This window comes from Telopea speciosissima, chromosome 11 (genome assembly GCF_018873765.1).
Source record: "Telopea speciosissima isolate NSW1024214 ecotype Mountain lineage chromosome 11, Tspe_v1, whole genome shotgun sequence".
In the NCBI taxonomy this organism is placed as follows: domain Eukaryota; kingdom Viridiplantae; phylum Streptophyta; class Magnoliopsida; order Proteales; family Proteaceae; genus Telopea; species Telopea speciosissima.
Window position 1 is genome coordinate 712963 of NC_057926.1, and position 15149 is coordinate 728111.

The 15149-nt window shown below is 41.0% G+C and overlaps 1 protein-coding gene across 1 annotated transcript in view; it reads left to right on the forward strand.

The window, feature by feature from the left end:
* The first annotated feature begins 5238 nt into the window (after positions 1-5238).
* The window catches only part of LOC122644641, a 55532-nt gene continuing 45621 nt past the window's right edge, over positions 5239-15149 (forward strand). The window contains exon 1 of the mRNA XM_043838021.1: positions 5239-5510. Coding sequence (XP_043693956.1) covers positions 5259-5510 — 252 coding nt within the window. The 5' untranslated portion in view covers positions 5239-5258. The remainder of the gene's footprint in view (positions 5511-15149) is intronic.

Consider the following 15149-nt stretch of genomic DNA (forward strand, 5'->3'; position numbering starts at 1 on the left):
CAGTGGGTCCTGCATCAGAATTTCAAAGAGGTTTGAACTAGAAAAAGTTAGTTCGTCGAGTCCTCTTTCCAATGGTTCAAACGGTTCATCAATTCGACGTCAAATGAGGGAGTTATGATTTTTTCCGTTTGAATGCGCAAATTAGAAGCAAATCTGGAAAGTTGGATTTCAAATTTTGCTCTCGGCCAGCAGCTTAAGATCACTTTTTGGTCTCAGGGGTTTACATGCAAATAAATTTAATTTATGTCTATGATGACATAAATAAGTAAAGTTAGAGGGGCTCTTTTTAAAATTATCAAAGTTGAAGAGATTTAAAAAAAAAAAAAGGAAATCATTACTCTCCCACGTGAAGGTTGTGAATGGATGAGTTAAAAGCTTTTCAAAAAGTCTTTGATTCCATTTAATACCATTTGATTGGTTCTTCAAAAAGCACTTTGGAAACTGTGCCAATCTCTCTCTACCTTAAGAGAAGTATTTTAATCAATGCTTGATTGAAGATTCCTTTTATGTAAATTCCATTGGCCCATCTAAAAAGGGCTGTTTAGTCTTTTACTTGATCTTTTGTAGAAAGAAGAGAGAAATGGTTCTTCTTCTTCTCTAAGTGAAAAAGGAAGCTACAGAACCGTGGAGTGGTAAAGAAAAAAAAGGAGAAAGGAGAGGGAAGAAAAAGAGAAGAAAAGGAAAAAAGAAAGAGGGGTTTTTGCTTGAAAAATAGAGTAACCAAATGGGTGAAGATGGAATCTGATTTCTCTCTCTACATTTTTATTTTTGAAGAAATAGAAGGCTATTGTGGGGTTCCATCAAGCTGGTTCTCAATGGTTTTTGAAGATCTATTTATGGAGAAATTGGGGTTTTTGATTGGTTCTTGAAGAAATACAAGAAGAGGAAGAGACAAGAAGAAAGGAGCAATCTGTGATCCCCTTATGGCAGTGTGCACTTGAAAACCTAAGTCTCTCATTGCAAGGGAAGAGTTAGTAGTTCCAGTGGGCTCCATCACATCTGAGATCGGTACAGGCAAATGGTTGTAAGGCTTCCAATCTTCCATTTTTCTTTGTGATTGTCTGTGTTCTCTATTTTTACTAGTGTTAGGTGATACAAGTTGATAACCTAAGCTAGTCTGAGTTTATTTGTAGGGTATTGATATAAACCCAACTCTATTGATTTTTGTCTTGTATTTAGTGGGTGCTAAATACTGGGAGTGGGTGCTCTCAGGCATTGGGTACTTTTTGTACTGGCTTAATTGCCCTCTCAGTTCTATGCTGAGAAAATTTGGGTGTGGGTGCTCCCAGCTGTAGGTGCAGCGAAGTTGAGTATTTGAGCAAATACGAAGCCCATAGTGGCATTGCTCCGTGGATGTAGGCAACTTGCCGAACCACGTATACCTTGTGTTGTGCGTGTGGATTTTTGCATTATATCTTTATTGTTGCATTTGGAGTGTGTGGGCTGCAGAATGGGTGTACACACTTGGTAGAGCCTTTGAGTCTGGCTGGGGTGTGTACACGACCTTGTAGTTTATTTTCAGATCCGCCCAGTAATTACCAGTGCCAAGTGGCGAAGAAATTGAAAAATTTACATCACTGATTCACCCCCCCTCTCAGTGATAGCCATCGAACAACAATCTTATGGAGAGCTTGCAACCAAGGCTTGGCAACCGGGGAATCATTAAGGCAAAGACAGATTAGGATCGATCCAACGTGCAGCAAATGCAGAGCCACAACTGAAACCATTGATCACATCCTTCTTCAATGCCCCTTTGCTCTAGCGGTTTGGTTCAGTAGTAGTTTAACGTACTTTGTCCCCAATGAAGAGAATCCTAAGATTCATAGATGGATTAGATCCTGGGAAGAAATTCAGACAGGCTCTATAGCTGGAAACAGAGGGGTTTTGGGATTGATCTCCTTCATTGCGTGGTACATCTAGATCGCCCGCAATGACTTCATTTTCAACCAAAGGAACTGGAACCCAATCGAAGTTGCTGCTGCGGCCCAAGCTGCGCACTGTGAGTACACACAAGCCATTGGGTTGAAGTCCTCTACTCCACCACCCCAGTTCCCAGCTTCCTATGTGGAACCTTCTCCCCTAATTCGCACAGATTCCCCCCTAATTGACACTCTGTGCGATGGTGTGCCCCCCCCCCCCCCCCCCATGGTAAGTTTAAAATTAATTGTAATGCCTCCAAGGTTAAGGATCAAGTTGGGGGAATGGGCTTTGTAATTAGAAACCACCTGGGGGATTGCTAGCTAGCAGTTTCTGAACTTTATGGGTTCAACAATATCTTGACAGGGGAGGCTTTAGCAGTTCGATCAACAATGCTCCATGCAATCTCAGAAGGTTTTGACTTAGTGGAGGTCGAATTAGATAATGCAGCTCTCATCTCCTACATCAAGAATCATAACCTCCAAGCGCCACTGGAAGCCTCTCTGTTTATTAAAGATATATGTCACCTGGCTTCTTATTTTGTTGAATGCTCCTTTTCTCACATATGTAGGGAGAGTAACACTCTGGGTGACTCCCTATCCTGGAGGGCTGTCAATCCCATGTAAGAGAGAATGGCCCATTTCCACTCCTTGCCTTCTTGGCTTCAAGACCTTTGTAACTTGGATGCCTCGGCCTTATTCTCAATAAGATGTTCCTTTACCCCAAAAAAAAAAAAAAAATCATAAAATTTGATTCCTTGCAGTCTGCACACTTGGCGCCAATATTCATTTGTAAGCACCGCTGGCGACGAATTTCCACACTATTTTGTGATAAAAGAATGGATAGGGTTTCGGATATATATCAGTGAAGAGAAAGAGTTAAAACGCCACCAAGCCATATTGTACGACTCCCTCTTCCTTATTTCCTCCGACTCTACGACGTGTCTCTGCTCATGGCTATCAACGTGTCGCCTTCATTTTCTCGGTTTCCGCCGCCGACTCTTGATAAGCCTGTTCCCTTATCTATGCCTCTGCCACCCTCAGACCCTCACTATTCGTCTCCATTGACGAAAGGAAGAAGAAGAAAAAGGTGTTCGTCACTTCTCTTTCATTTATTTTAGATTGTCCCTTTTATTTCGTTCTGTAATTGTATCTCTACCCAGCTCTATCTTGGTTGCCTGATCTCTTGTTATCGGTTCTGTAGCCTCTTGAAGTTTTGGGTTTTTGCTCCTCGTATTCTTTTTAATTAGCTATTGGTGTGGGAAGATTTTGCTTTTGGGGTTCAGGCTTATAGACTGTTAGATAACTACTCATGACTACAAATGACAAGGGTTCTGTTTTGATTGCTTATAATCAAGTTATTTCATATGCCTAGTTCTGTCGTGCATGGTATTGCAGTTTGTAATGATCATTTGCATGGTCTTTTTTCTGCTGTGAATGTTGGTTTTTGACGGAATTTAATGTTTCTGGGAGCAAATAGGATCCTGAAGATGCTTGTATCATGGGTTAGGATATTTGGGATTTCAGTAGGCTTATTTCCAGTTGCCAAGTTATCTGGAGCATTTTCCGCTTTAAATTTGTCTATGATGAAGACTATCACTGTCATTGTACAAGGTGTGGAGAGAGGACAGCTGGAATTTAGCTTGTAACTATGATCTGTGATGATCAATTTGTGGGGTTTTCTATTGATCAATTTTACCGTGTTGCTCAATTTTCACTTTTTTCCCCCTTTTTGCCTTTTTGTTAAAAATAAATCTTATTTTGTAGATTATTCGGTTTGTTGGTGCATATTTCATGGGAGTCATTGTAAAGTAGGTGATTGGTTGATGTGATTTCTAAACTTTTAGTTATCTTGATAGGACATGAATCAGCATGGAAACACAAGAAGAATTGGTTGAAGTACTGGGCAGCATTTGAAATTTTGACTAGTTGGTGAAACTTGGCAGAGTATTTCTGTTTCGCTGAAGGCATGAAATTGGCAGAACTATAAGCACAAAGGTTGAAATAACATTAAATACTTGAACTATGACAAGGATTTATAAGAATGACCACAAAACCAGGATTTACTCTTTCTTCATAAAAAGCAAAGTTACTTTAGTACTCCCCATGACATAGAAATAACTTAAAACCCAAACTCGACTGTGGACCTGGTGTTTATCATTTACAAGTTCCGGTTTTGAAGCCTCTTGGCTATGTGGGATACCCTTGGCCTTTGGCTCTCTAAAAGGTTGCAATTCCTCCATGAAACAATGGTAAATGAATTGAAGATGCTGTGGGTTATTATAGCAGGGCTCCTGAATCACACACTGAAAGCACACCTGATTCAATAGATATTACGTTAAATCTGAAAGTTTATTTATGTGAAAACTCAATAAAATATTTTTATGGAAGCGAAATTCATTCAACTTTGTTTTACATAAACTTTGGGCACCGCGCATCCATAAACTCTAGGAAGAAAGGCACATTCCTTGAAACACTTAAGCCTATCATAGTTGTCAAGGCGTCACCTAGGCATCTAGGCTCTTTCTTGGGTCCAGGCAGCAGCACGCCTTGTTGACACTTCACGAGTTTACATGATTTATGTTTATTGTTATGTCTTTTGGTGAACATGCTTATATTATATCCTTTGCTTTATTATATATTGGTTTTCTTATATTAGGTAATTACTAGCATAAGTATATCTTATTGCATTGATATGGCTTCTATGTTGCATATATGCATCATTATAAAATTATCATTACTATATTACATAGTCCTATACTGCATGCCTAGGCGCCCCCCCTCCAACGTCTTGGTTCGCCTAGTCGTCATGACAGCTACGGAACCTACAACAATTGAAAAAAATATGTGATGTATTGTAAATACTGGAGTTGGTTGAAAACTAAACTTTGTTTGCACCTATACAGAAGATGGATTAAAGTGAAAAGGCCTCCTTTTGGGCAACAAATTGCCATTGTTTTCATTTGAAATAAGAACCCCTGCTCAGAGTTATTAATTTCAAGATTGTCTTCACTTACCTAAACGGTTAAACTTAATGGTGTTGGATCACTCAAATCTGATAATATCACATGATTTATGTGCACCACTTACTACACACAAATTCTGACATACAGTATATTCATTTATTTTGATGGGTAACATATAGTATATTTATAGCATATTTATTTATATCATTATCTCCAATAATTACTCCTTTTGTTAGTATTAATATAGTTTCTTGGATGTGGTATTGTCAATCGTTCTGTGTGCAGCATATAGGGAGATTCAATGGTTTGTTTTCAACCTTTATGGAGGTAGTATAAATAATTCCGTAGGCACTGGAAGTGAGAATATTGGCAGATAATGGCGGAGAGGGGGCTATTTCTTGAATTAGGGAAAAGCATGTTCCTCCTGGTTACAATGCCATTTTCGTTGTTCAAAAGTATATGTTTGTTTGGCGTGAGAGCAGTTTTTCTAGCTGCCCACACTTGGATACTTCTGGTGAAGGCCATAATCAGCTTCCAAGTGGGTATATGCTGTAAAGTTATAATTTGGACAGTTGGACTGGTATCTCTTCCATTACGAATTCTGAATGCACTGCAAAGGGAAAGGCTGGTTAGTTCATCTGCTCATTTTTCTACAATGCTTCTTGGTTCATGTAAATAACTATCAGGTTTCTTTTTTAAAGTTCACTATATTGGAACTGCCAGATGGTTGTTATTTCAATGCAATGGAACCATATTTCTGTGTTGAGCAAGGGCAGAACTAATTCTATCTTTACTCAACTCAAAAATATAATACCTCCAAATGAATCGAATTTCAGATCCTAGAAATGTCTCTTAAGCCTAGGAGACTAAAGCCACCATCCTTGGCTTCAACTGGAACACCCTCGCGATTTAAAAAAAAAAACCTATATATACAAGCATAGCTATATTTCAGCCTTTTGGAGTGCACTTTTCATTTGCAAGATTGCTTAAACCATCCTTATGGTTAACCACCTAAAGCATGGAAGTGTATTGACTCTTAACATATACAAGATGATGGATGGTAGTGTTTGTAATGAAATCTGGGACCTCTTACTTTTTTTTCTTTTCTTGCTTTTCTGTGCATCTCCAAGACAGAGACTTTTGGGTGTTAAGTGTCAGGTCTAATAATCACTGTGAATAGGTTGCGTTATCTGTCGTATTACTCTCTCTTGGTACCAAAATTTGGTTGGCCATTGTTACCCATATTGTATGGTTGCTCCATTGAGACTTAGTGGTCGCGGGTTCAAGTCGGGAAACAACCTCGCCGTGTAGCGGGGTTGCCAGCATACACACTGTTCCTCCCCAAACCCCGCAATGGCGGGAGCCTCGTACACTGGGTATGCCCTTTTTTTTTCTACCCATATTGTGCTAACCGAGGCATAGCAAAATAAAAAACTAAAAAAAATCAGTCAATATTTTGGTAACATTTGATTGCTGAAAATGAAAGAGAAGTCCAATACTTAGTGAGACATATGACAGATGGCCTATAAAATTTGGCATGCAGCCAATCCAAAGTACCCTCTCTCTCCAATGGTTCGGATTGGCTACATGAACCTTCAACGTGTTTCAAATCAGGTCACTGATCCTACTGGCAACACTGTAATCTAATTAGTCTTTATGCAGGAAAAACAAACATACAGATATATGTTCTCTTTGTAAGAGTAATTTCCAAGCGGGTTGGTAGAGAGTGATATTGATGTAGTCCTAGGTAGGAGAAGTCCTACTAGGAGCCAGGAGAATGGTTCACCTAACAAGGCTGCTGGTTTGGGACAGCTTAGGTTGAATAGGGCAGAAATTAGGGTTAGGGTTAACTAATGGTAGTAGTGTTTATAGGGTATTAATATGCAGGTTTTAAGGGTCCTAATAAACTAAGTTTAGTTAGGTTTGAAGAAGTTTTTAGAATTTCAGAAATTTAGGTTTAGGGTTTCGGGTTTTGGGAATGAAGGGGAATATGAGATTTAGGGTTTAGGGCTGGAATTTGGGCAGGATCTTAAGGTTGAGGTTTCCAATGGTAGAGGAGAGGATTCGGCCAAGGTTTGATGAGTATTGGAGGGCTGAAAGTCAAGGTTCTGGAATTTAGAGTTTTAAACGAATTAATGGATGATAAGAATCTAGGGTTTTAATGGGAGAATGGGCTCAGGTTTCTGGTCGAGTTTTCCAATGAGGGGGAAGAACACTCGATCAGAATATGGAGGGGAATTGATGGGCAGAAGTGGTTGATCTGGGAATCCTAGGGTTTTGGGGTTTTAGGTCTTAATGGTGAGGGAGGGAATTAGGGTTTTTAATGGACAGTTGTGGCTGCTGGTTGGGTCGAGTGGAGGAACTGATATGGGGAGGCTATGGTCTAATTTGTGATGAACATGGATGAGGGATGAATGCTGGAATGTAATTAGAGAAACTAGGGTTTGGGGAAATCGATTAGGTTAGATGGAGGAAGAAGAAAGGAAGAATACAGTTGCAGAAATTTGTAAACTTACTGGAATTGCAGAACTTCAATGGCAGCAACCTTGAAGAGCTTGATTGAAGGAGAAGATGGACCTCCCGATCTGCGAGATGCAAGGAGTCGCCGGATTCCTCCAGCCCTAGCCCTTGATATTACTCACAAGGGGATCCTTGATATTACCCACAAGGAACACTCTCAAAGAGCAACAGCCGGCAATCATAGCAGCAGCATAGAGAAACGAAAATTTTAAAACATAATAGGTGGGGGAGCCTCCCATGAAATATCTATTTATAATAAAAGGGGGGGGGGCAAAAGGCCTTACAAATAATCAATCTAAAAGCAAATCCTAGTCAGATTAGGAGTGGGAATTCCTAATCTGAATCCTAATCACAAACATAAAACATAATAGACTTAAAGTCTAAATAGGAGTATAAGCTTAAACAAATAAAATAAAAAAAACACCTATCCCTCTAAAATCGTGGAGGGAGAACTTAAGAAAATAAATATAAAAAGACTGTTTCAACCCTATCATAAGAAAAGTAAAAAGGCTCCAACGAAAATCAAAGAACAGCCAATTAAATCATGGTTTCGGCTTCTGCATCAACTCTCCCCGACTTAGAAACATTCATCTCCGATGAATGGGTGAAATCCGTGCAACACTCTGGCAACTTGGGGCTGAGCTTGTTGACTTCATGAATGGGAGCCCACGTACCATGCTTGTGTGAAGAAACTCGTCCACGAACCTTGTGATGAGGAGGAGGAAGTAACATGTGGGCAGCAGCTTCAACACTTCCCTGGCAGAATTCTGTTGAAGTTATAACAGTGGGAATATGGTCTTCAAGTCGTGGGGCCTTCTCTTCGAAGAACCAAGGGGGCATCACAAAATCAATGTGTTCAACCTCCATAGGGTCTTCAATATTTATAACCTTCTCATTCAGCCCCACCTCTTCAAGAACAGCAACTTGCTTGATACTATCTCCCTGTGAACTATTCCCAATTACCTTGTCACCATCAACCGCATCATCCATGAGAACTGGAGCAATTGTATGGACACCTTGAGCACCACCATCTAGATCTTCAAGGTGACGGTCTAAGTCTTCATCACTATCAGGGGGTAGTGCATATATGCCATGCTCATCATGCTCTTCAGAGGTTTCCTCTGCCTTGGCAGCCACATTAACAGGTCTACTTTTGTGGGCAATCTTTGGCATAGTGCCCAAGTTCATTGCAATGAAAACACTTGTGGGGTTCATTGCTGTCCATGGGAGCTTTACCTTTATGATCAGCACGTGGAGGACGGGAAGAACTACCAGCAGAGTAGCCTGATCGAGTAGGACCAGCAGTAGAATTTCCAGTTCGATTGTGACTAGTGGTAGTAGACTTGAATGCTGAAAAAGTTTTGACAGTACCCTCAGTGGAAGAATCAAATCCTCTATTCCCAACCAATAATTCTTCAGCCTTCAATGCCTTCTCAAAACAGTCCTTGATGTCCAGAACATCAACAACTCCAATAGCTCTAATAATATCATATCTCAATCCCAACCGGAATCGGGACAACATCTGAGTAGCACTTTCTATTGTGTCAGTGCGAGATGAGAGAGAGTCAAACTTTTGCATGTACTCGATACAGTCATGTTCCCTTGACGAAGGGAGTTGAATTGATCTTGCATCTGAGCGGTGTAGTGTCTTGGTAAGTACTTCTCTTTCAAATCATACTTCATATCCTCCCAGTTGGTAGGTGTTTTACCTTCACGTTCCATGTCCCGCTCTGCCTTGCGCTACCATTCTCGAGCAGAGCCAATTAGTTTAGTGCGTGCCAGTCTCATCTTTCGGTCTTCAGGCAAATCATACCAGTCAAAGTAATCATCTAGGGCAGCAAGCCAGTCATAGAATTTTTGTGGATCACCATGCCCATCATACTCTTTCAATTCTAGCTTGACCTTCTGTGTATCGAACCGCCGGTTAGTAGCTTCATCTCCAGTGAAGTAGGACCTCAAATATTCCTCAAAGTTAGGTCTTCGAGGTGCTTTAGTAGTTCTGTCCCTGTCTTCTCTGTAGTCATCTCTGTCATACCTACGTCGATCCCTGTAGTCTCGGTCATGTCTAGACTGATCTCTGTGGTCCTTGTGACGTCTGGGATGATCTCTGTGATGTTCATCCCTTCCCAGAGTTCCATGAACTTCCGAACGGACTTGGAGTCTATCGTCCTCTACGTATAGAGGGTTGTTTACAATAGGCACAGCTTGTCTTTGTTCCATGGCTGTCATTCGATCACCAAGAGTTTGCTGGTCTGTGGAGTTCTTCTGCAGCATAGTCATGATTGCAGCAAGGGAATCGGGTGGGGGTGGTTGTGTAGGATACACAGCAGGGCTGCCATGTCCTTCCATAGCTGTGATACCAATTTGATGTAGTCCTAGGTAGGAGAAGTCCTACTAGGAGCCAGGAGAATGGTTCACCTAACAAGGCTGCTGGTTTGGGACAGCTTAGGTTGAATAGGGCAGAAATTAGGGTTAGGGTTAACTAATGGTAGTAGTGTTTATAGGGTATTAATATGCAGGTTTTAAGGGTCCTAATAAACTAAGTTTAGTTAGGTTTGAAGAAGTTTTTAGAATTTCAGAAATTTAGGTTTAGGGTTTCGGGTTTTGGGAATGAAGGGGAATATGAGATTTAGGGTTTAGGGCTGGAATTTGGGCAGGATCTTAAGGTCGAGGTTTCCAATGGTAGAGGAGAGGATTCGGCCAAGGTTTGATGAGTATTGGAGGGCTGAAAGTCAAGGTTTTGGAATTTAGAGTTTTAACGAATTAATGGATGATAAGAATCTAGGGTTTTAATGGGAGAATGGGCTCAGGTTTCTGGTCGAGTTTTCCAATGAGGGGGAAGAACACTCGATCAGAATATGGAGGGGAATTGATGGGCAGAAGTGGTTGATCTGGGAATCCTAGGGTTTTGGGGTTTTAGGTCTTAATGGTGAGGGAGGGAATTAGGGTTTTTAATGGACAGTTGTGGCTGCTGGTTGGGTCGAGTGGAGGAACTGAAATGGGGAGGCTATGGTCTAATTTGTGATGAACATGGATGAGGGATGAATGCTGGAATGTAATTAGAGAAACTAGGGTTTGGGGAAATCGATTAGGTTAGATGGAGGAAGAAGAAAGGAAGAATACAGTTGCAGAAATTTGTAAACTTACTGGAATTGCAGAACTTCAATGGCAGCAACCTTGAAGAGCTTGATTGAAGGAGAAGATGGACCTCCCGATCTGCGAGATGCAAGGAGTCGCCGGATTCCTCCAGCCCTAGCCCTTGATATTACTCACAAGGGGATCCTTGATATTACCCACAAGGAACACTCTCAAAGAGCAACAGCCGGCAGTCATAGCAGCAGTATAGAGAAACGAAAATTTTAAAACATAATAGGTGGGGGAGCCTCCCACGAAATATCTACTTATAATAAAGGGGGGGGGCAAAAGGCCTTACAAATAATCAATCTAAAAGCAAATCCTAGTCAGATTAGGAGTGGGAATTCCTAATCTGAATCCTAATCACAAACATAAAACATAATAGACTTATACTCTAAATAGGAGTATAAGCTTAAACAAATAAAATAAAAAAAACACCTATCCCTCTAAAATCGTGGAGGGAGAACTTAAGAAAATAAATATAAAAAGACTGTTTTAACCCTATCATAAGAAAAGTAAAAAGGCTCCAACGAAAATCAAAGAACAGCCAATTAAATCATGGTTTCGGCTTCTGCATCAGATATGTTCAAATTTTAGGGGGCTATCCTGTATATGAAGTGCCTTGCCCCCTACCTCTCCATGCCCATAAACATAATGTATCAAAAACTTTGCCCCTCCCTTCACCTCCCCCAGCTCCACCCTACTTCCTGGACTGCCTGGCCTCCAAGTTACGACCACAGATGTTAAATGAAGTAATGTGGTAATGATTTATGACAGATATTTAGTCTCTTTGTCCATTGATAGTTAATGTCTTCCAATTCTCTTTACATTTTCCAATGATATTTTTCATTTATAAAAAGATAGATTGTCAATAACTTATGAATATCTTGCTCTGGCAATGTCAAAATAAACTTCTTGCTTTATTATATTCCTTGAAATTGTGGAATAATTTAGATTGTTCCTGTCCTGACATTCTCAAAATCAACTGAAGCAATTGCAATTCGAGAATGGTGGCTGGTTTCATATTCTAGGGCCATGGGTTGTGTTTTCTTATAATGAGCTGGATTATAAATTCCAAATATTAGGCCTTACCAGGGGAGCATCAAATTTTAAGTGTTGTCATAAGGATATATCTTTAGGAGTTCTAAAGTAACTAATTTTGGAGTTCCTATTATTAGGAATTCTTGTTTTTCTTGCAACAAGAGTCTCATTGAGGACCCAACCCCCTACTGTGTCATTGGAACTGAGGGTAGTCTCTTCTTGATGCAGTTTGTTGAGATAGGCTACTTTACCCGATAGGGGTAATTTAGTCCTTTAGTTTATTGGTTTTATCTTTTATTTTATCTTTTAGTTTTTTATTCTTTTTCTGTATTTCTCCCCCTTAGTCGATCTCTATTTTGGGATTCCTAGTTGGAATGGGAATTCCTAGTAGGAATAGGCAAGGGAGGCATTCCTACTTTCATTAGGAATGAGTTGTAATTCTGTTTAATATAAATAAAGGGGCTGGGTGATCGATTCTGATCATTCAAGCATTCATATTCAGTGCTGCTTACATGGTATCAAAGCCACCTCTGATCTGAAGAGCAGCCCTCTCGATTTTTTTTTTCTGGTTTTTCTTCTCCAACTCTCTCGGCTACTGGTTCTCTTCTTCTCCACCACTCTCGGACTCTCTATCTCATTCAGGGCAGCAACTTTGAGGTGATCCAATGAAGATTTAGCTGCTGCCCTCAATGACACCTCACTGAAGATCGAAGACAACTGGTGTGACCTAAATCTGCCGGCAGATTCCCTCCATCCTTGGAGATCAAGCTACTTCTTCAACTACAGTTTGATTTCTGTTTCTTTTGGAGATTGGTTCCTGCCATTATTGGTCTACACCCTTCCCTGATTGAAGACTGCAGCTTTGGATCAAACTTAATTCAGATTCCAACCTGCGATTTCTCTGCAAATCTGGTTTTTTTCTAAATTTTGATAAATTTAGGGTTTCTTATTAGCTCATCCGAAGGAGCTAATTTTTGGAGGACTTCTTCCCCACTCGTAGAGGAGCACTCGATCTATTTTTCAGTCTATTCTGACGGTTGAAATTGCTGCAACTTCAAAACCCATCCTTCACACTCGATTCAGTTTTTTTGAAGATCTGTTTTTTCAAATTAGTGGATCGATTTCTACCTGGCTGAATTATGGGTGACTCAGAGATGACTACTACTACTTCTGGAGGGGATGGTCAGACTAGGAATGACTTTCTTCCCTATGCTGCTGCCATTAAGCTTGATGGTACGAATTATTTAATTTGGGCCAGATCACTATCTTTGACCGTGGCTGGTAGGGGACTCACTGGCCATCTTACTGGCACCACCAAACAGCCTATTGAAGAAGGTGCTGCCCGTACTAAATGGGCTGCCAACGATGCTATGGTGATGTCATTTGTTTTCAATTCTAGGACCACTGACCTTTCCAGTCAGTATTTCCTCCTTGACACTGCTACTCAGATATGGACTGCTGTCAAGGGAACTTATGGTCGTTCAGGTAGTGGTGCTCAGATTTATGAAATCAGGAAGACACTCCAAAATACTACTCAGAAGGAGATGTCTGTCACTAAATACTATGCTGCCCTCAAGTGTTTATGGCAACAATTGGATCACTATGCTCGGTTTCAACCTACTACTACTGTTGACATTACTGCCTATCACTCTTATGTTGATCAGTTTCGGGTCTATGATTTCTTGGCTGGCCTTAATGATGATTATGATCCTATTCGGGTGCAAGTTCTTGGTTAGGTTCCTTTCCCCACTTTAGAGGAGACCTTTTCTTATGTTCATAGTGAAGAGACACGAAGGGCTGCCATGATGATTACTCCCAAAGTTGAGAGATCAGCCTTACAGACTACTGGCTCCACCCCGGATACTTCTTCGGCGGTGTTTGCTCTGCTCTGCATCCGCCAAAGAGCACTGTGAAGTGTGATCATTGTCACAAACCATATCACACTAAGGCTCATTGTTGGAAATTACATGGGAAGCCTGCTGATTTTAAGGCCAAACGTGGTCGTGCTAAGCCTAAAAACAAAGCCAATCACACTGAAAGTGTAGCTCCAACTCCCACAGTTGACATTGGTTTATCCCAAGAAGAACTCCAGGCTCTTCGGCGTCTGTTGAACACATCCGTTTCCTCTACTACATCTGCTGCCAATTCAGGTGCCTTCTTTGCCCGTACAGGTATTTCCTTTGCTGGTCATTGTGCATCAGTAGTCTCCACTCCTTGGATTATAGACTCCGGTGCTATTGATCACATGACAGGTTCTTCCAGCCTCTTTAATACATATTCTCTTGCCTCTGGTAAAGATAAAGTCAAAATTGCTGACGGGTCCCTCTCCTCCATCTCAGGGAAAGGATCCATTGGTTGTTCTCCTTCTCTTACACTATCATCTGTGTTGCATATTCCCAAGTTTACCACTAATTTTCTTTCCATTAGCAGTATCACCAAATCTCTGAATTGTAAAGTGACCTTTTTTCCCACTCATTGGGTTTTTCAGGAACTAGACTCGGGGAAGACAATTGGATCGGGTAAAGTGCATGGCAAATTGTACCTGCTTGATGGAGACCCTGCATCTACCCAGGCTTTATCTGCTAGGCTCTGTCACCCGACATCTTTCTCTTTTGAATTACACAAATGGCACTCTAGACTAGATCATCCCCCTTTAGGTACTTTAGCCACTTTATTTCCAGCATTAGTTAAAGATTGTAATAAGGAAGATTTCTTTTGTGAGCCTTGTGTCTTGGCTAAACAGACATGTTCAAATTATCCCATTTCCAATAAAAGATCTTCTTCCTTATTTCATGTTGTTCATACTGATGTGTGGGGTCCTAGTAGAAAAGTTTCTCTTTCTGGTCATCGGTGGTATGTAACCTTTATTGACTGCTATTCTAGGTTTACTTGGGTCTACCTTATGCACACCAAAAATGAAGTGTTTTCATGTTTTCAGTATTTTCACCAGCTGGTTAAGACCCAATTTAATGCCACTCTTCAAATTTTGAGGAGTGACAATGGGACAGAGTATATGGAAGGTCAGTTCCAAAAATACCTTGCTGCCCATGGAGTCCTCCATCAGACCAGCTGTGTTGATACTCTAGCCCAAAATGGGGTGGCTGAGAAGAAAAACCGCCACCTCTTGGAGGTGGCTGGAGCTCTTCTGTTTGCTCGAAATGTCCCTTCCCTTTATTGGGGGGGGGGGATGCTGTCCTTACTGCAGCCTATTTGATTAATAGGCTGCCCAGTCAGGTTCTTAATTCCAGACCCCCTGTTGAGCTATTACTTGGCTCTTCTTCCTTTATCATTCCCCCTAGAGTCTTTGGCTGCGTTTGTTATTCCAGGGATACAAGGTCCCCTGGTAAACTTGAACCACCTAGTCTCCGCTGCATTTTCTTAGGTTACTCTGCTACACAGAAATGGTACAAATGCTATTACTCTCCATCCCGCCGGACTTTGGTCAATATGGATGTCGTGTTTCATGAAAGTGTTTCCTATTATGTGTCCCCACCGCTTCAGGGGGAGAGTGTTAGTGAAGATGTGCTGACCTTAGAATCTCCACCTCCACTCCAGTCTGTTTACAACGAGT